General features: G+C 37.0%; 1 protein-coding gene across 10 annotated transcripts in view; it reads left to right on the plus strand.

Moving 5' to 3' along the window:
• The window catches only part of LOC108767979 (protein turtle), a 269,485-nt gene that overhangs the window by 182,550 nt on the left and 63,963 nt on the right, over positions 1-22,972 (plus strand). For 9 of the 10 annotated variants that reach the window (XM_018518147.1, XM_018518138.1, XM_018518146.1 and 6 more), the window contains 2 exons: positions 21,183-21,310; positions 22,363-22,536. In XM_018518147.1, coding sequence (XP_018373649.1) covers positions 22,382-22,536 — 155 coding nt within the window. In that variant the 5' untranslated portion in view covers positions 21,183-21,310; positions 22,363-22,381. Of the gene's footprint in view, positions 1-9,831; positions 9,852-21,182; positions 21,311-22,362; positions 22,537-22,972 lie in introns of those variants that run through there. The other variant, XM_018518142.1, reaches the window with a different exon arrangement.

A 22,972-nucleotide genomic window follows, 5' to 3' on the forward strand; every position in this document is an offset into this window, starting at 1 on the left:
ATTTATTGCTTTATTCTTCAAATAATATTTCCTTTTGTATTTTTATTATTATTAATGGTATAAAAAAAGTAAACGTAAAATATTATAGAATAAATAGACGTAGTAATAAACATAAAATTTTCGTATGAACTAAATAAGTCCAAAGGTTTTTTATTTTTATAATGAGTCCTTAAAATCAAAGCTAATTTTATTTTTATGCCTGTTATATGTACGGAGAAAAATTACTATATTTGTACAATAAACGGTTTGAAGATAAAAAATTTTTTGTTTCAACTCATGTTAGTCTATAATAATTCTTTGAAGTTCTATCTTCAATCTTAATTATGTAATCATGTTGATTCACGATGTAAGCGTTCATATTCGTAAAAAATTTATGACATAATATGAAATGGCAAAAGTTCTAGCCGGATTACACAAAGCCGATCAGTCAATTCGGTCACGGAAAATCTGTGCTTATATTTGTGCGTGATTTGCTATAAATAGTACGCGGTGCAATAGGTAAGCCTATAAAACCGCCAGCATGTTGCGAAACACAATTTTTGATTCATATCATGGCATACATATTTTTCCTGTTCTCTCACCGAAAAAGAAGGAAAAATCGTTGGCGGAAGACAATCGAGTGTCGCTTTAATAGTTGCGTTGCATTCACCACAGATTTATTCGGACTAATACAATGCGACAACGTAACGCTTTATGGAAAATCGATTTCTATAAAATCCTCAATTATATATGTATATGTATATATATATACATTATATATATGTATAATATATACATATATTATATACATATTGTATATGTATGGACGGTGCGTGTTGCGCAACGCTTCGCGGCTGGCGTCTATTGCATTTACACTTTACAACCGTGAACACCGTAATTGAAACCACCGCTCTACATAACCGAGCCGCTCTGCCAGGTGTAATTAAAGCGGCTCCCTTGTAACCGTCCACGGCGACAGCCGATCTCCCGTAACCGACACTCGGGAGGACGTACGATAGCACGGGGTAAATGAAAAACCAGTTACTAGTGTGTCTCTTGATCCATTTTTCTTGGATTGTTTTTTTTTTTTTAATATAATATATATCGAAAATTTTTTTTAAACCTGTATGTTTGTCAGTCGCTTTCGAGTTTCTATCGATTTATTTTTATATACGCAGTAACTATCACAGCAACGCAGAATGCCGGTGATGCACGCTGTCCCGGTGACGACAGCGGGTATTCATCACCATCGGCATTCCCAACGGTGCTCAATTTTTCCTTTGTTCACCTTTATGAACCTACACTTTTTATACCGTGACGAATAGCAGCCATCGATTCCGCCTTTTTCCCCTTTATCTACGTGTCACCCACCCTGTCCATACGTAAGCTCGTAATCCGATTACATCGCTTTGCGCTATCGGCCCTCTCTTCTAAACGCACGCCCTATAATGCGAACGTTAAAATTCTGCAAAAATTGCTCGTGGAGCGTCGCACGTGCGCTATAATAAGGCAATCACGAGCACGGATATGTTACGCGGATGTTACGCGGATAATTTTAGTATCGAGTATCGATCTAGGTGGCTGTGCGCGAAAGAGGAAAAAAACCGATTTAAGATAAAAATATCCGCTGAGGTCTCCGACGTCTCGTCTTCGTGGTGCTATATCAATGTCCGAGATCCATTCGGGGTTACCGTCTATCGTACCTAACAGCTAACAACAGTCGCATGAGAGTCGAATAGAGTAAATAAATCGTAATTAAAAATCGGAAACGAAAGGTTAAAACTTTAATGAGAATGCAGTATAATCTATTCTCCAAATTCGCAACGCTGATATTTCTTTCGAGCTGTACGTTGCAATTTATATGTATAAAACAAACGCGTGAGACAATAATCGCGTTATGGTACGGATTTATTAAAAGCTGCACAAATATAACATGTAATGGTTGTAGAAACATGTACATGTTATTATAAATGCTATTAAAACGATATCCAGTGACACAGACGATCTGATGATACAAAAGTACATGTTTTATCACACATATTCATTGTAACATTTGCTTTCTTGTTCACTTGTTGTGTTTGTTACGATTTATCTGTATTTTTTATTTAAATATTTTAAATAAATACAATTGTTTATTTCAATGACGATTGCAGTTAGATATACCGGATTTATTTTACATTGATATATAGATATTCAATATATTATATTTATTCTTTACCCCTCTTTTCTCGTAAGTTCTCTGTAATATTATTCATAAAATTGAATATTACTTCATATACAATTTCGGCATTCAGATATTCCAATGTATATCTCGAAAAGACATATTGTAAAATCCTCTTTCGCGTTTCATTTTATAAACTTTATACACATTTCTGTAAGTGGCGCCGACACCCGCATTCTAGGACGCCTGTTTCTAGCATAAAGACCTTCTTCTCCGGCATCACAAGTCCCAGAATCCGCGTGCTTACAACTCTTTTCTATGTCGAGCTTCCTGAGGCGCGCGCGCAATGTATTGAGATCCGAGAACTCCAGCGAAGTGGTACGACGACGAGTCAAAATTGCGTCTCGCGAGTTAGCTGGCTCGTCTTTCGAGCACGGTATCAATCTCGCATTTTCCCCGCCTGCCTGCGAGTGCCCGTTCCTGGAGTGCACTCCGGAACACGACTAGTCTCGACGGGGCGGACGGCCACGTCGTCGAAAGCCGCCTCGAATATAATATTTCAGAGCGCACGCCACTCGGCGCATTGGAATCTAAAAGAGCCTCGAGTCCGCGTTCTCCCTTTTGCCACAGGGAATACGAGAGAGATTCTCCCTCGACGGCATATTATTCGAAAGTTACGGCGGGATGGCTCGTACACTTCACGTCGCCCGGATTGCCGGTGATCCCGGGACGGTACCGCTCTAATTCGGCTTTAATGACCCTTTAAGCGGAATTTAAACGCGCTCGCGTACCCAGCGTAATTCGGGCACACCCCCGCCGTCGACTACCGTTCTCCATTGCTGTCCCTTAAAACTGAAGTATCTTTGAGTACGTCCGAAGTCATTCTCTCCATATATCTCCGAGCTAATACATAATCATAACGTTTAATCTCATCTTCGGTAACATTTAGAATAATGTTTGGTAATAATACATATGTTTAACGTTGTATCAAGAGATATCTGTGATATCCGCGACATAACAAGTCTCTTGAAAAATATTAAATGTCAATGTGATATGCATCCACGTTGCGTTTCCGCCTGAATTGCTTGCGCGTCACCTGTGTGATTTAGAAAAATGTAGGCATGAGACATTCTCATTGAAATGACGATGCCACTGCACGAAGACTATCACAGAACACTCCCCATTTATTCTTCATCTCCTTGTCTTTTTCATTTTCCTCTATGAAACTCCCGTGCGGCTCTCACCGTCAGCTCTCGTTTCTGCTGCACTCACATTGGCCTACTTATTCTATCCCGATATTATGCAAGCTAGGTCGTTCGAGACTTAGTACACGGTTAAAGTAAGTTTGCGTCACCTGCTTTAGGCAGCTCGTAGACGCAACATGGCTATCCATGTTTCGTGTTTTCACAGTTTACGTGGTGATTTGCACATGTGAGTGTATATTGGTTTCTACAAGTAAAGATAGCCTCATCCCCTTTTATTTCACACCTACTCGAAATCAAGCCAATCAAAATTAGAATTCACTAGTTTAAATTATATAAAAGTTCTAAAGTAATCAGTACTTACAAAATTGAAATTTCCAGACATTTATTGAATTACATGAAGAAACAACGTCGAGTTCTTAAAATTAAATTAGACTTGTAATATAATTCAACGTGAAAACTTATGTGCGATAAAACAACGATTCCATCAGAATTCGGTTTTCAGTTTAGGATTCCCTTAAAACCCGTTTTACAATTGCGTAAATGTATAGTTATAATTATAGTTCTAAAAATTGACCACAATCAAATATAAGGAGAATATTCGATTATAATTGGTTAATTTTTACAATTACAATCATTTAGGGCTGTCGCACATATTTTTCATGATAACCGCAAGATTATTGCTTTAGCCAACCAAAGTTGAAAACTCATGACAAATCTTGGCTGTGATTGACTAACTCGTTCAGTACGGTTCACTGTTAAGGAAAGTGTGTGTGTAGCAGTATAACTACGCTTATGTGATTATAAAGTGGCTTTAAGCACGTTCGCATTGACGTTCCGCAATCATTCAAACTGGTTTAGCGTAAGAGGATGACTCGACAAGGTGCATAGCAATTTTTTAAACAATCGTTCACAATGACGCTTCGTATTCTTCCGGTAGAGATCGCGAAAATCGTTATAAATTATTCAGAGATACGTATAACGGACAAAGTAATTCACCGTATCAACTCGCGATTAATTAGCATCTTGATACTATTTAGCGTCGTCGTAGAGTGATGAATATTCATCAGGTAACCAGGGCAAAAACAGCAGCACGTTTGACTATTCCCGGAGAACCAAGCCGGAGTATTTAAATCCCATTAAATTGTCGCACGTCACTGCGCGTAAACGCAAAGCAGCCAGGTAAGTTATTTACGAGAAAACTCACTGTACTCTTGCCCCCCCCCCTTTCTCTCCCCGAGAACTGATTTTAATACACGCCTTTAAGACACGTCCGTAATAACGCGCGATTCAGATTTTTCGTGAGGTGCACAGATCTCTCTTGTAAGACGGGGAATACACATACCATTTAAGGAAACGACAATCCCTACGATCGCTTAAGTTGAAACCTAGTTAGTAAAGTTTCGATTCCCGCCATCGCGTGTCCATTGGCGGCGATCGTAGAGTTTCTCGTAAAACGCGTTCCGAAATTAATATTTTCATCTCTTTTCTCCCGCCGAAACCCTCTCACTCGATACGTATATCCCGCCAGAGCAGCACGATAATAATTCATAGTTAACGAATACAGAGAATTCTTCTTTGCACGAGACGTGCGTGTTTAACAGTCGCACTCGGCCGAGCCGAGCCGAGTCGAGCGGACACTTTAACGATTTTCGCTCGGCACGCAACGAGTGTAATTCAACGTCCGAATCTAGCTAAATGTCGGCCTTTATTATGCAGATTGCAGCCAAATGAAATTACTAGTCGTGCGCCGCGCACGGGGAAATGAGCGGAGTTTAAACGGCAGTAATCAATAGTGACGCTGCGAGTTACCTGAAAAAGTAAGCTTTTGAAAAAACGCTGCAAAACTGATTAGAGATATATTGATCGGAAGAGCTAAATGCAAGGCGAGTCGTGAACCGTAATAACAACGTGCGGGAGGAAACCGAGTTGACTCTTCCAAATTGTATTCAAAGGCAGCTACGGACTGTAGCGTCTGAATGGCTCGAAACTTGATCTCGCTCATAGTCAGCGAACCGAGAGCTGATCCGTTGACCTATCCTCCCCAGCCGCCCCGCCGGTTATATTGGTTTTCATGGCGAGAAATGCGCGAAGGAAAGTAAATGCCCCTTCCATTCCTTCCTTCCTAAATCCCTTTTCCTCCCCCTGCGAAGTCCTGCGCAGCCGGCCTTTGCACCACCGCGGTTATTGCTCGGCATCCTCCTCGTAAAAATCCCAACTTGACGTAGGCGGAAGCGAGACGAGACAAGCAAAACGGTTAAGTGCACTTCCCTCTAGCACGTTCGATTCAATTGCATCTGCGGGCTGCTGGCTGACTCAATAGAGAAGCTTCTACGTTCTTTTCCTACCGTTTCGCCGTCCATCTCCCAAAGTCCGTTCAAGATCCATCTTTCCCCCTCTCCTCTTGTTCACCTTTCCGCCTCGGCTCCTCTGGCCGTTTCAGGTTTCTTGTACCGAAAAGAAAAGCGATCACCCGCGAGTGAGAATACAGCGTAACCGCCAGTCCTGACTTACCGGCTTTCCTAACTTTTCGTCTGTTCGCGTAAATCGCGGTTTTAACACAGCTATGGCGCCGTTACTTCTCAAATGTCTCGTCTCTTCGCGAGCCAAGTTGCAGAATTGTCTGAAATACGATTTTTCACTCGACTTGTATTGCAAAGTTCTAATCGCCCTGTATTTACATATACGAGAATAATGTAGGGTAAAGCGAGGTAATTTGGATAAGTTAACAGAAATTTTGAAATTGTAGAAAAATTTGAGATTGCATAGTGTATTCAGTCAAACATTATATATTCTCTATACTCAGTCACCTTTCAAAGCTCGAATGAGTAGTCATATTTATGTAATGGCTTCCTTTTGTTTTAAAAAAAAATACTGATACGTATTCAGCAATTTGGCAAATACAAGCATTAACGATGATGCACTATTATACATTTTGTTTACCATTGTGTTAATCTCTTGCACTCTCGGATTGTTGTCGACATACTTGGTTGGATGAATACTTGGAAATGTTGCATAGAGAGTAGGATTCACGGCAGTCTTGTGAAATGTGAGAGACACATAAAAGAATTCTGTACTGTTATTTTGTTCTACGTTGAAGATGGCTCGAAGTGGACCCGAATACTTTCGAATTTTAAGTATTTTAATAAATAGACACTGTATTGTTATTATATATTTCAGTAAATTGTATTTTGACTCTTAGGGCGATATTCATAGTCGAATCTTACATTTAGGACTATCTTAAGTACAGTCTTAAAATGTCATGAACCAATCAGAAGGCTGTATTAACATCTTAAGACATCGTTTAAGACAGTCTTAAAATAAGAACGGACTATGAATATCGTTTTTAGTGCCCATTTATAATTTGAGTATACATTACTTTATGAAGAAAAGTCTTTCCTTTATAATTTTATAAAATCTTTGAAGTAGAATCTAACTTTTAAAGAGTGAAATCTCACTTTAAAAAATTGACAACGAAGTTAGTCTTTTTTAACACACTGGCTTAATTGTCACACTTTATCACTTTTTAGAGTTAGATTCCACTCCAAAGATTTTAGAGAGTACCAATAATGTATATTTTACATGTTTTATTGAATACACTATACGACCTCAATCTTTTATACAATTTCAAAATTTCTATTATTCAAATTACTCACTTTATCCTATGTAGAAAGTCGCATTAAAGATCATTTTATCTCGATGTGCTTGACGTACGTAATGAAATGCTACAAAAAGATATTCAAAGGTGTTGAATTGAAATCTTAATTTCAGCCCTTCGTTTCTTAACGTTTCGCTTAATCGTCATTTCCCGGTTTCTCCCCGGCGAGCCGGGGCATTGCCTTGAATGGCTTGTGGATTTTCGAGCATCGCGCGTCAAAGGATCGCCACGAGATCGCCGATCACAAACAACGACGTTCGCCAAAGCTTGCTTTATTGGGAATCTTTGGAATGCGGCGTCCCCGGCGGGTCTTGCAGGCTCCCGGAAAACCGCGGAAATTTCAATCGTTTCCGGATCCTTGCCTTTCTCTCGCTGTTGTTTGCCCACATAGTTGCGCGCGTTCCTTCCCCGTTCTATCGCGCAATGTATAAACCCGGCCGGGTGAAAGGGCGCAACGGCGGGCGCGTGCAAGAGGGCGCGAATCGGTATGCCGCGCCGTTTCCATCTGCAGTTTTGCGGTCGGCGAGGTGGCGATGCAGTTGCAGCTGCGGCCGGTCGTGCGGCTCATCGGTCGGTGACGCGTTTTGCGGCAGGGGCGGTCGTTATGCCGTAATGCGAATCGTCACTGAAACAACCCTTCCGCCGATAAATACCTCGAGGTTTATGATTTCACCGCAAATATATCGGCGCCGTCTTTTCATAAACATGTCACAAAAAACGCAACAATCACATGCTCATTACAATTGATGGAATTCACGTCGGATCTTAGGGGGAAAAAAAAACCAACAAATCAGTTTTAATATAAAAATAAATATAAATTAGAGAAAAATATCATAAATTATGAAATTATACGTAAGCGTACAAATTATATTAATTGCGAATTATTGAAAACAAATTTCTTGTGTATTAGAATCAAGTTGAAACTATAACATATGATTTTTCTCATTAAACACTTTTAAACTAAAAAAATATACCACGAGATGTAGCGCCATAAATTGTATACAGTTGAAATAAACTATGTACTGTAGTATGATTCTTCCTAAAAAAATTAAGTCGGTAATAAAAAAAGTAGTCCCTCATTTATTATGCAGTAGGCAGAGCAGAGATGCAGCTGCAACTGAATTGGGAGAGGCAGTTTGCGGGTTAACCACACATTTTGCGGTGGTTATACCGCAGTGTAAATCGGCCTAGTAAGTGCTTTTAGTTTATGGTGCAATAGCGTACTATAAATGGATCTGCTAGCCGAATGGGAGAAATAAAAATTTACTGATATGTTGCTGGTCTTCTATCAGTTTAGATTATTTTATATATAATATTCTAATATTATATTTGGATAGTTTATCATTTTAATTCTTATTAAAGAATTTTAATATTAAGACCTTAACTTTCAATAATTTGAATGAGAAACCTGTCTTGGTGAGACTTGAAACGAAAAGTTTGTAATTATATTAGTAGGCAATTACTTATTATGTTATACGATTCTTTAATTGGTTTCTCTCTAAATTTCTTGGAGTGAAATTTTACTCTATAAAGAGAGTGAAAGTACAGCATTTTTGGAGAAAATATTTTATTTTTTGAAAAAGAGTAACAATTTTAGCCCGGATTAATTTTGTTTTTTAACAATTTTACAGTGTATAAAATTTTTTTAATTGTCATATTAATTTTTAATTACATTATTAATTATTATTATATTATGAAGATACTTATTGTATGTTAAGAAGTATTAATTTCAAGATGCGATGCAAGAAAATAATAAATTCGTTGTATGATTACGTATATTTGAATGGTTTTGTAATCTACAAGCACAACAAAATAGTAGAAATGGTGTGTTAGATGTAGGATCGATAATCGAGCAAAAAAGCAATTTGTTTGCGTTGCTACAAGCAGCAAGGTGGCGGTGAGTTTTGTGACTGCAGTAGTACAAATCGACGATTTGCTCCGACAAATATTTTAGTGTTTACTGTTCCTGCAAATTGTACTCGCGACAACTATCCGCGAATGCATAATTATTGCTTGCACACATATATATGTATATATGTATATGCAAAACTTTGCGGCTGTTACATGTATTTTTTTATATTCTTTCCTCGCAAAACGAACTGATACATATGCACGAATTCGGTACTGTTATGTTTGTAAATTCGTAATTACAATACGAAATTCATTATATTCAAGCCATTAAATAACCAAGAATTAGTTGAAATTATTTGAAAATAAATAATACGATTTAATTTATGAGCTTACAGCTGTCAATAATTTTATGGATGCTTTTTATTGATTAAGCAATTAAGGATTAAATGCATGATTGAACGCATATTTAATTAACAGGCTTTTACTTATGGATTTTTCGTCAATGCCATAAAATAATTGTAGGCGATTTATTATAAATGAAATATTATCGTTAGAATATTTATGTGAAATAGCGAACGAGTAAATTAAAGATTATTCCAAAAATTTTCACTTAAGAGTATTTATCGTGTCAAATTGTTAGTACTTTATTAAATCCACCATCCGTTTGAAATCGAATTAATAATCGTCTTTAGAAAATCTTATCACATATCAGCTTAAAAATGTCTTTTTTTTTTAAGTGATAGATAATGAAATATATTTATCCGGATATGTGTTTGAAATACATTAGAGTTGGAACTCTACTCAAATTCCTTCCCATTCTTTTACAGGAAGATATTACAGAAATAGATCCGACCATCGCGCGCATAGCGAAAGACTAAGACCATTCCGCGCGATAATAAAGGCGAGCGCGCGTATTTCGCCGGAGTGATATGAAATTCCGCGTTGCGATGCCGCGCTCGGCGCATGCGAGGCGTCCACATCATGCGACGGATGTACGTATGTACGTATACGTGTGGAAACAGGGTGCACTTTTATTTCCTCAGTTTCCTCCTGCCGCCCTCCGTGCACCGTCACAGCGTCAGCTTTACGCGAAAATCGCACGAACCTCGTCGAAAGCTTTCTCTCTCTGCCATATTTTGCCTCCTTCCTAAGCAGAGCCATGCACTATCGTGCGACTAAAGACTCGAGAACTCTTTTTCGCGATACTCGTTGCGTTCCGCGACCGAAAAAATGATGGTCGTCGCATGTATCACGGCGCTTTCATGCCACCGGTCCCTCCGTCCATATAGCTATGTAATCTCCTAAGATTCGCGAAACTTTCCTCGTCTGAGCTCTGAGAAAATCACTCTTTCAGGAGAAGGGAAAGGGAATTTCACGTGTCTCTTTCTCTCTCTCTTCCTTGCATGCAGAAATATTCATCCCGAAAAACGCGAGGAGTGATATAGAATTACAAAACGACATTCGCTAAATATAGCGTCCGTTGTGAAACTTTATTTATAAATAGTTTCGCAAGAATGCTTTTTCGTTTCGGATTTGTTTCAACTCTAGATTATTTTTTGTACACACAATTCAGTTGTTGCAAATTTTTTTATGTAATGTAATAGGATTGACGTATATATTGGTCGGAAAATGAAAACGCTTCAAATTTTAGAGTGCAATAAAATACGATTGTGCATGTGAAAATTGGAAAGCAAAAACACTTTAAAGCCCAATAAAATACAATCGCCTGTGTTTAATCAAACAGACGCAAAGCATAATGTAACAGCACATAGAGAAGCAGTATATAATAAATAAAAATAAAAATGCTTTGAAATATCATCAAGCTATTTGATCGAATAAAAGTGCTTATCAAGGAGAATACTTCGATTACAATGTTTGTATGAAATGTGATGTGATATGCCTGTACGATACTGGAAAATCTACTCTGTAAAGCGTACCGTGTTGCTAAATTAAACGAATTTCATGCACGACGCGATGTGCGTTCGTATACTAACAGTAAGATTTTCTATAACTATGAAATTTCTTGCATTTAAATAGAAACTATTCTCCAGTTTACGTTTCTCATTCTGTAGGTGCGCAATGAAATCGCGTAGTTTCCAACTATTGTGACAACGTCTGGATAAACTTGCCCGTTAACTACAATTGAGTTAAGCGCCTCGACGTAGTACTAAGGCACGTCGATTTGACTTGCCGAGAGTTATCGACGTCTTCCTACGTCAATTCCAGCCAACGAGCTAGAATTTGCATAGAACATGTCGCACCTTGTTTGTACGCGGTCAACAACCTTGTATTATTCCTTGATCAACTTGTTATTCGCTTTTCTAGGAGGTAAGAGGACGCCTAAGTCCTAATTTATTTTATTACCTTCATTATCGTTGCATTGTAGTGAAAGTTGCCTACAGAGAAAGAACTATTTTGCTGAAGTATCTAAAAATTTAATTTGATATAAATTTGAAAATAATTTCGTTGGACAAAAATAATTACGTAGGAAATTTAAGCATGATGAGCAATGCTGCAAAAAGTTTCGACATTCTAGCAATTAATTTGAGCGTGCTATATAATTATTTTGATGGTCCAACAAAATTATTCTCAGATCTATATTTAGTTAAATTTTTAGATATTCCAGTAAAATCATTCTTTCTGCATGTATTTATAAAAATCGTAGCGATGTTTTTTTAAATAATGACGTGGACTATCGTATGTCATATAATACGATTATGTAAAAAAATGTGTATCGAACGATTTTCTATCTTTCAATTTTCTAACATCATAGAAATGTTAAAAAGTACTGTACGACGCGAATCTTATTTTAAATATCTTTAAACGTCGCGATGAGAAAGACAAAGAAAGAATCTCATTGGTTTTTGGTTTAAGGGCGTTTAAAAGAGAATAAAAAGACAGACGGCAGCGTAAACCGCAAAGCTACAGGGTCTTTCTGAGATGGCACGGTCTTAATGTCGATACAGGAAGTTACATTGAGGGTATTTCGGACGTTCATTTGCATAAAGCGGATTCCTCCTCCTCCACTTTTCTATCGCGTCTCCCATTTTTCAGTCTCCTACTCACTACCTAACCGACGTTTGCTTTCTTCTACATCCGCTATCTAAAAGCACTTCTACTTTCTGTTCCCTCTGCCCTACTATCTTGGCTCAGCACGCGTACTCGTTGTTTCGCTTTTATACATCCTGCCCCTCTTCATTGTACCTTTACCCCCCTGCACCCTTACTCTCCTTCACCACATACTACTTATCTACCCTTTATGCTTCTCCAAGAAACTCGAATGCCTTCTCTAAGCTCGAATATCTTTTCTTAACTTAGTTCTCTAAGTTACTATTTTATTACTTTCGCCGTTTTCTCCATGGTATTTTTCTTGCCGTTATTCAACACTTTTATTGTTTCTCGTTAACGCCTTTGTGTTCGTTACCAGGCGCATCTCTGGCACTTCTCCTTTATTTTTCTGCATACGTTAGACTTTTATGCCTTCGTTTGCTTTTATTTTTCCTTCCTCGCTTCCTTTTATCTCCTCTTTTATATATCCCCTTTCATATATCAGCGTTTTTATTACCCGCTCACTTCTCCTCGCGCATGTTATATAACTTCCTATTTTACTTATCTCCTTTCGTTTATTATCAAATACTACGTATTATCTTATCTCATTTTCGATATTATCACCAGCGAATCCCTGTTTTAGACCCATATCATCGTCAATGCTAATCCCTTATTCTCTTTGTATAATCTTTTACTCCCCAAATCCTTATATTTCGCATCGCCTACGCACCCTCAAAGACACTTGAAGTTTCGTGTTCGAGAATTTCAACGATTCTTAACCGTGCGGATGATACAGTCGATGATTCCTCAAGGGTTCCCCCAAAAGGTGATGGAAAAGTCCAGTTGAAAGCGTAGGATAACGGAAATAAGAGATACATTTCACTGCCGTGGGTCTGGTAAATTTTGCTGCTAGGTCGATAGACGATAAATAGAAGGCGAGATGAAATAATACTAGAATATCGAGGTACAAAAACGACGGTCCACGTATGATCGGTTTATTTCGATAGGGACATAAATCAGATCTTGAAACCCGACGAATTTCAAAACAATAATACGAGATATGCGTGCGTCGATTGTCGTATTCACTAACTATCGCGTTATTCTATCAACTATTGTTTAACCTTGGACCACTTGAAGCCGCGAACAGAACTCTTGTAACAGAATTCCCGAAACCGTGCCATCGATTTCCGATTGAGGTGAACGATTTACGTACATTGTGCTCGGACAGCGCACTGCAAGCTTGGATTACAGTTCACGAGATTAAGCGCCTTTCCCTCGGCGGAATTCTCGGGAATCGATTATTTTTTCATTCGAGATCTCTTTCGAGATAGCCAGTTCATGCGCAAGTGTAAAGCTGTCTGCTATGTTCATTCGCAATGCTGGTTAACAATATATGATATTATATTTTTCATCTTGAGCATACAGTAAAAATATCTTGTATTTGTATCTGAAACAGTCTAGGTCTTTGTTAAAATTTCATGTTGAATTTTTAACATATTCGAGTATTAATTTAATATAATGTGATTACGTTATTTATAGATTTTATGTTAAATTGATATTCAAGATTTCTTAAAATAACACAATTTATGAATAAGTGAACAAATAATATAAAAATAATGTGTTTTAAAATGCAAATTCTAAGATGAATGAATAAAATGTGTTAACATATCATAAATGTTAATTTTATTGAAAAAATATACTTTCACAATCTGCTTACAAAGTGTGCCATTTTTTATGTAATATTTTTTTACATAATATTTGTGTTACTTTCTAATATATTTATCTTGTTAAATTAACACAAATACTTTGTATATTTATCTTGTATTAAGGGCTATAGACAGAGTGAAGGCCTGAAAAACCGGATGTTCTTTAGGATTTTTTTTTATATATAATAAAATCATGTAATTTTATTTTATGGTGTCTTTATTGTATCAGTACTGAAGTACGTAAAAAAATTTTTTTTTTGTCTTGGTTACTAGAATTAAGGCTGCTGTACAAAGGGTAACCTTGAACAATTACTTTTGTCTCGTTGACAATGAATCGACTATATGCGCTGTTTGAAACAAAAAACTAAAAAATTATGATAGTAAAAAATGTAATATGTAGCTATAGCTGGACATAGGAAAATTACAAAGTCGCTAAAAAGTACCAAAATGGCGGATATGTGAATTTTTTTTAATTTGACCTTTTTTGTTACAAAAAAGTTGAAAAAAATTGTGAAATTTTTATCAAATAAAAAATGACTGTCCGGCGATAGAGGTAAATTTTCTGAATAAAATGCAATTTACACCAAGTCAATAGGTCGAGTAGATTTTTTGATTTGCTGCCAATCAGGTTGAAAAAAATGATTTTGAGAAAAACGCGTTTGAAATTTTACTTTCAAATTACTATATTGCACAAATTTAAATTAAAAAGTTTAAGTTACTCTTATTCGGCAGTCCCTAGCTGGATCATATAATAGCTCTTCTAAAAACGCTTCTTCATCGACGCCAGAAGCATTTCTAGCGCTTAAGCGACTTTCTTGCGTACAAAAACTGTTACGCATCGTCGTACAAAAACTGCTACATCTCCGTCAATTTTCCGAATATCTCTTTAAAACTTGGCATATGTATTCTCGATACGTATATATCTTTCAAAATATTACAAAATTTAAAAATCGATTTATTTTTAAATTTTTACCCTGTCTATAGCCTTTAAATTAATAAAAACTTGAGTTAGACCTTTGGGACACGTGAAATATGTCAAATTTAATACACATTTTCTAACTTATATGTACATTAAATATGTATTAAAACGCATTACATTCGTTTTCATTAATAAGACCTGATGGCTGTCTCTAAAAATTACAATTTCCAACACACGCGAATATAATTATAAATGCTACAGTGTGTATATTATTCTAGCGGATCGCAAAATTCGTTTATGAAGCTGTCATCAAGCATCAGTTCAACAAATTTCGCGAAATGAATTTTTTCAAAATTGATCTTATCAGTTGGCAAATTGTATTATTTAATTATATGTATAGCAGAGAGACACTTTTTAATACCACCGAGAGAGAGTGACCTCGGATTTCCCATTTTCATTCCAAGATTCTAGCATCGACGAAAATCTTCTCGCTTGGGGCGAACCTTGGCAGTAATAATTAACATCCTCATCATCGGTGTAGGAGGACGTTCAAATAGATTTCGCGACGGATAGACATATCATAGTGTGATATAACCGAACAGCCTCCAGGCCGTGCCAAATATACATACATACGCGTACACAAGATCATTCCTAAATGCCTTGCAGCGGATATATGCTGGAGCCAAGAAGATCTTCGAGAAGTTTGTGGAATGTACCGTTGCTGATTACAGCGATATATAGATTTATCAAACGTTTGCGAAATTATCCATGTCAGAATGCGTACCATCGGCTCATTAAATACTCAACGCATTCGGCAAATCGTGCCTTTGAGCGGAACCAATCTGTCGTCGATCACATAGGTCATTAGGGAAAATTACGTCTCTGTGATTGCTATTAAAGTTATCCAAGTTAATAAGACCAAAAAAAAAAGAAGAAAAGTCGCGATTTCGAAACGCAATGCGAGAGTAGCCGATGGCGAGAAGTCGCAAAAATGGTTAATGACGAAGTTGGCCCAAGCCAATTTAGAAAGTTATACGTTTCCCGTCAAAAGACGACAATCCGCAGAAGTTGGACAACCGTGTAAAGGAACTTTTTAAAGAGCACGGTCGTTTGTCACGGTATATGACAAACTCTCTTCGAAAGTTAACGCGGATGATAATCAATTTAATTGTTACACTGGCCAGGGGTGTGTCCGCGGAATGTAAAATCGATGTGTTTTTATTTCACTTTAATTTAAACGTTCGTTCCGAATGTATTTTAGGGAAATAAAAGCATTAGCATAGGAATTTCGCAATTGATCGGATCCGTTTAGACTGTCGTCAAAATTGAATTGTTCAGCTCAACGGCCACACAACGAAATTGGCCGTGAACATCCGGCGTAACAATTTTTCAAACGCGATTCACACGGTTGAAACTATTTTTATCATTTTAAACGCATGACGAGAGGAAGAGAGAGAGAGAGAAAAAGAGAAGAGTTTTTATGCCGCGCTGTCTTTGTGACATCAATGAATACGTGATATCATCGGTAAATTTATTAAGTTTTGTTCTACGTTTCCATGTCGTTCTCTCTCTCTCTCTCTCTCTCTCTCTCTCTCTCTCTCTCTCTACGTGATATTTATAATCTCAAGAGAGCTATGCGCTTTTAAATCACGAATTGCTCGCAATTTCACGTCGAATGAATTAAATGTAAAGCGAATCTGCATATATCCATGATTGTATTACAGACATACACGCACCATGTACGTACGTACGGAACAAACAACAAAGATCTACAGTCGAACTTCCGGGCGCATGCATAGTTGTTCCAGCTGTACAGATGGAAGTTCGTGCGCGTCGTCAGTGAAATTGGCCGAAAACTTTCGGCAATTTAGCATACGCGTACGAGTAATTCGCTCGCGTTCGTCCCGCGTATTGACCTCGGAAAATGTGTATGCAGTATATCGTGAAATGCAGCGAATGTCGACGTTGAAACGCGGTCGACAACGGACATACAAAACGGGACCGAAAAATCGCGCGATACACACCAGTGCGCATCAATACTTTCCTCGCTTCCGGTAGCGTCAACCGAGACACCGATAATGAATGAAATCACATGGGACGTGTAACCCTGCGCGAGCCAATTAGCCGACTGTTTCGTTTTGTTCGGGAATGACAGCGCATTCGGATGAAGTAGTGTAACGAATTGCATTAAGAACGGAAGCACAGAGCCTTGCATAACGCATAAGAAAATGAACCATTTAAAATCCTTCATTTCCTTCCTTTCCATGAAGTAAAAGACTTTGATTGGTTAATTTTTTTATGCTTTATGTATTATGCAAAGGTCTGTGCTCCAGCCTTGAAGTACAAAGGCAGATTGCGTTGCGGGCAAAAAGAAACTCGCTCGTCGAGCAAATCGATATCGATCCTGTCGATATCGATCTCACGTATTATTTACCGTAAACGACGTTCGAAAGTGACGAGATATCTATAATTCGTAAATAAGATCGATGTCAGTATCGCATTTCATGACTCGTCAGAAACTCGAACAATAAAGGACGAGAACAATAAATTTAATAGTGCGGAATGACGAGTAATCTTTCTGATTAGATTCTACCGACTAGACTCTACCGGCGCGTGGCTTACAAAACAGAATCATTCCGCGCAGTCAGAATTACTTCCGAGACTCGGGAATATTCGGGATAGCGCATATATAGATGATGAACTCAATGTTGTAAAAGTATAAAAACTCACGTCGTGAAAATATTTTTCCGAAGCGGACGCGATGTCGTGAAGCCATTTTCTTATGTTTACTTTACGTTGAAATTTAAGCTGTTGATACATCCGATGCATGAACTCTCACGGTCGGTTCGATTTACACCAGCAAATATGGGTGTTATATGGAGGGCTTCGTGAACAGTAGATCGCTTCCTGTGCGAGAAAAGGATAACACGAGACAGAGTGAGAGTGAGTGAGAGAGGGGGGGGGGGGGACAAAGAGAGAGCGAGACCCTAATAATCCAGGAACATGAAGACGAGTTATGACAGCCTGTGTCGCAGCCCCTTTAGTGAGCCGCAATTGCGTGGGCGACATGTGCCATTGTTCAAATAGTGCAATCCAACACCTTCTATCAGAACTGGTCGTACCATTCACTCCGACATTCCTCTCTTTAAGGTGACGACCACGCGAGACATAGGTACGCTCGTCATCTACATGCTGGCTCGAATACTCGTCTTGGAAATAGTTCCGACTGCGAAATGACTTCATCTTGCAAGCCAGTGTACAATCGCGGAATCTAGTCTAAAGGTCACTCGTCATTCCGCGCTATTAAATCGATCGCGGTTGTTCCGAGCTGCTTAAATCCATATTTATGAGAAAGACAATAAATATTCCCTCGCACGTAGAAAGTTGTTCTATTCGACTTATTGTCCGATCAATGAAATATATGGACCTAGTTGTTAATCCTAGAATGCTTGATGCTTGGTAAATTTTACATACTAGTGAGCGAGGTCATTGAGCTCGTTAAGCTGTGTTTTCAATGGAAATTCTATCTGCCGTGCTAAAAGCTAGGATAAGTTTTTAAATATTTTATCCATTATATATCAGTTTGGACCTTCTGATGGTCAATATTTTAACAGAGAGCATGATAAGTGGTTTTAATTTTTAAGTAGTTTTATTTTATATATACAAAATTGTATGAGAAGATACACAAAATTAGACTATATACTCTACATTACTTCAAGATTGAATTTTTCCTTTTAATAATTAATTTTAATAATAATTATTTGTGTTTACAAAAATCTAGATTATAAATATTTTGTCATATTAAAAGTATAAAGTATATAAAAAACTTGTGTTACATTAATTAAAAGTAGTCTATTTCCTTCTGCGGCAAATTTACATATCGATTGAAATATTACGTCTTCAGTAATGATAGAATTCTAGGATTAATAACCGAAGCATGTCAACATGTATAAAAAAAAGTTGAAACAGGACAATTAAAAATTAAGGATAAATCTGCAGAAAAAGCAATTCTTCGTATCCCTGATCAAGCTGCCGACGATTAAATCTGCAAACCGACTCGGAATCGCGGTCTTCATTGCTCCAATCTCGATCATGAAGTAGAAATCTCTAACCCACCGCCATCTGAGTTAGGATAGTTTGACGCGAGGTAGTAAAACGTGACTTTACTCTGGAAATAATATCGGCTATAAAGTCGGAGATAGTAGTAAGGTAACCAATGTCTGTTCGAAAAGTCAATTCTGGACGCGCTTTAACCTGACAGAAAATACTTGCGACGTTTATCTCGTGCAATATCTTGCGAATCGTTGTTTTTGTAATACAAAAATATACGATTCCAGCATTATAACGCTCTGCGATATTCAAAAATAGCAAAATTATGACGCTCGCATGAGATACAATTAGCTATTTATGAAGCGATATTAAAAATCATGTTATACAAAACAAGTTTTGTAAATGACGATATATACATGTATATTACGCATAAATTATAATGCGTGAATAACGTTCGGCGAGAACATCATTAATCGATAATAATTGCGATGACACGCGTTAAGGAATTTAACTTCCACTTGCTATTGTATGAATCCTTAAAGGAAGTGCAAGCGTCTAATCTTCCATCTGGCTCAGCACTGAATGAATAACAACACCTGATTGATGTTGCAGCATTAGTAGCCGACGGTGATCATAAATAAGAGCGCTGTAAGCTTACGATGTAACTTTACCGCGGCATTCGCCCGCAGATTACTGTGCAGCACTACTATATTACTTATCCATTTAATGCAAAAATTAATTTTCCAGCTTCTTCTTCAGCGGAGATTCCACATTTATTAAAGAAATACATTAAATTAATGCTTTCCGTTTTATCTATTATCTAATTAATTTTTTTTTCATTAAAATAGTTTTATTATATATCTCTAAATAATACAGTGTCTGTAATATTTTAAGTCCAACAGTTTGAGAATTGCGCCATTAATAACTTCGGATAAAAAGAAACTCGTTTCATCGTTCGTTCAATACGGACTCGGCAGAATCACCGAATGGGAGTGTCTAATACGCACCTGCTCTCTATATCGGCAGTACGGCCGTTTTATTAGCAGAATGGTCGTAATTCCCGTCGGAGTTAGTATTACATGAACGTGCTCCGAATGAAGTAAAATCTTCGCGTATTGACGCACGATAAATAATCCGTGGGGGGTGCCGGTGCGCGCCATTATTCCGTGACCGTAATACATCGTATGCATATATCGTAATATAATTTGCATTAAATCGCGACTACTTTCTGCATTGAAGTTAAGCACTGCAGCATCAAATGCAATCCCCGCTAATTTACAATTCCATTGAATTTACCTGTACAATCAGCGTTGTCGCACATATAATTACATCGAATTATCCAAATATTTTTCGGTTATTAAAATAGCATTGAAATTTCGATGTTTCAGCAATCAATTTTATCCAAAATCGGATCCGACTAGAATATAAATTTGATATATAGCGTAAAAATATATGACGCGCTCAGATAGAACGGCGCAGCACTTATAATCATTCGTGATACGACTGAAAAGGCATTAAATTGGAAAAGACAAGACATTAAATTGGAACCAGTTGATTAAATTATGGAACTCACGTTACATGCTCCAAGAGTTAGAAATATTTAATTTCTCGTGTCCCGGATTATTTAATGTTGCTCTATCTTTGCCTCTGCCAAGTCACGTGACAGCCTCCAAACGTGATATAATTATCAGTCTATCTTCGGAGCATTTACCTCTGTCTAAGCACTACTGGAGGCCGGAACCCAAATTGAATCAATCAGGCTTGTATCTGAGCACGTATGTTGCTAATCGAATCGATTCATGTTTCGCCTATACGGAATTTCAACTATCTACCAAAGGATTCATTCGTCTGTACGTACACATGTATGGATACGCGGCCACACGTGTGCTAATGGTTATTGTACAAAGATATAACCATAACCACGAAATAATAGGCGACCGCGCAAATGTATGGAATAATGATTCATCCCTATGCGACAATTAATAATGCGCAATTCTTAAGAATTATATGTTTATTATGCGCATAATTATAGATTCTATTATACGTATAATTATATTCTATTATTAATGATTCATATAATTATACATGTATATGTATCATTAATAATAAATTAATGTGTAATATAAAACTACGATAAAATATTTAAGAATGTATATTATGTATGTAATCTCTACAAAAAGTCTCTGGAATTGGAAATTTATACTCTCCATATACTATAAAAAAGAATGCTGCATACATGTGAAACAGTTTAATAAGGTCAATACTTATATATAATTTAACAGTACAATTTTATAGTGAAAATTTTCTCACTTTATCTTAATTATTTAAAAAAAATACTTTTTATTGAAATAATTTTTGATCCAAGTTCTTTATCGCTACCAAACTTTTTGTATTACTTTCACACACAAATATAGAAAAATCTAATTTTTTCATTTTAATAAGGAATATTTGGATAATACATCTTTAATAATAATATTTAATATTTTTCTTAATGAACAAAACGAGTAAAATTTATTTCTCAGTTATTTAATATGTTACTGACGAATATATTTCTTTATATGTCATGTCTGTATATCTTTTTATATGAATGCATTTCTTTATATTGCAGGTGATGAGAGCGACGCATTGCGGGGGTTAAAGTGCCTGTCGAAAACGGCGAGGAAGTGGCGAGGTTCGTAAAAATCGGTATCGGGGGCGTGCGATCCAGGCAGCGGTAGTGGTGGCGGAGCGGCAGGGGTGAGCAGATTTCATTTACGTCAATACGACAACAAAGTAGGACAAAACCGGATAAGTGAATCAAACCTTATCTAAAGCTCGCTAAGCGTTGACTATTCAGACTCGTTTTCGTAAAGAGATGGATGTCTGGATAATCCACTGTCTTACTTTCTTAGTTTTTACATACAACTTATCTCTATTAATTCAAACGTAATGCTTATACACTTAACGCGAGTTTTTTTTACTGTCGAGAACTTCATTGAGAAATCATTGCGTCACGCAAACTAAAATACAAAACCGATTCGAAAACTTTTGAAAGAAATTACACAGAAGAATACATACTGTACGCAAATAATAATTACTTGTTCTAAGTATTTTAGAAATTCATTTATCCATAAATCATAAGTTCATCATAAGATTTTAAGATCATTATTTTAAGAGCACCAAATTTATTCAAAATATATTCTGAATTCTAATAAATTTAATTTTAAGATTATTAAAATAATTACGATTTGTTTATTACATGAAGTCACTTTCAATCAATTTTATGATATTCTTCAAAAGAAAATAAATTCTTGTTTTGAATACATTTTCCAAAATTTATGATAGAAATATTTTAAAATTATTATCACACACAGAAGAAAATATTTTGTTAAAGATAATTGTTACTTAAAAGAAAACAGTAAACTGAGTAATTATTTTTCTTAGCAATAGACATTTTTTGTGTGTAAAATAAAAGTTATTCGATAACCCCCTTTTACGTACAGAAGAATTCAAAAATGTAAGATAAAATTTTATCATCAGCAGCGATGCTTAACGCGAAAATCTACACGTTGCATAAATTCGCAGTTGTTCACTGTCAATTCGTGACCTATCCGCTTCTTTTTGCAGCGTATTGTAGTTTATTATAAGACGACTTCTTATTCGCCGCGGGTACTTTTAGCTTGTGCGACATATTGAGCGACATGTTATTTACCGGCAATAGCTCACCTTCCGTGGGGAGACCGGCCGATGATTGTTACTGCCGCGTGTGCTATAGTCATAACGCGGACGTCGACCGCTTATACCTGCAGGTACTATGGGAGCGGGGGTATGGGGGGCGGAGGAGGGCTACAAGCCACGGACCTCCGGCGAAGGCTCGAGTTCCAGTGTACCGGAGGAACTTGTTCGCAGGGTCTGCGGTCCCTAAGGCACGACAGCTACCATGCTACCGAGGAGAACGCCGCGTGTGACGACTACGAGGACAGGTAACTGATAGCGGATGTCGCGGTGAGGAAGCGTGGTCTATTTATTCAGTGGTCAAGTCTGCTTTGCACATTTCTCCTATTAGTTATTTTAGATATAGCGTGCAACGTGTGCAAAGTGAAAAAGAAAAACTTATAATTCATCTTTTTATCAATAATATCATTGACATTCTACATATAGATGAAAAAAGATAACAAGGATTTATAAAACTTGTGCTAAAAGATTTATATGAAATAAAATCATTACAATAAAAAAGCTCTCATGAAACACTGGATGGAAATTGTGTAAAAGAATATGTATTAATTAAAACACAGGCGTTTCGATCCTTCATTAGGATCACCTTCAGTCTAAAATTAACAAATTAATATTAATTATCACGCATACATTAAAACAGAAGAGATATCAAATTGATAAACAATTTATTAGTGCGATGTCACG

This window comes from Trachymyrmex cornetzi, unplaced genomic scaffold, assembly GCF_001594075.2.
Source record: "Trachymyrmex cornetzi isolate Tcor2-1 unplaced genomic scaffold, Tcor1.1 scaffold743, whole genome shotgun sequence".
NCBI lineage: Eukaryota > Metazoa > Arthropoda > Insecta > Hymenoptera > Formicidae > Trachymyrmex > Trachymyrmex cornetzi.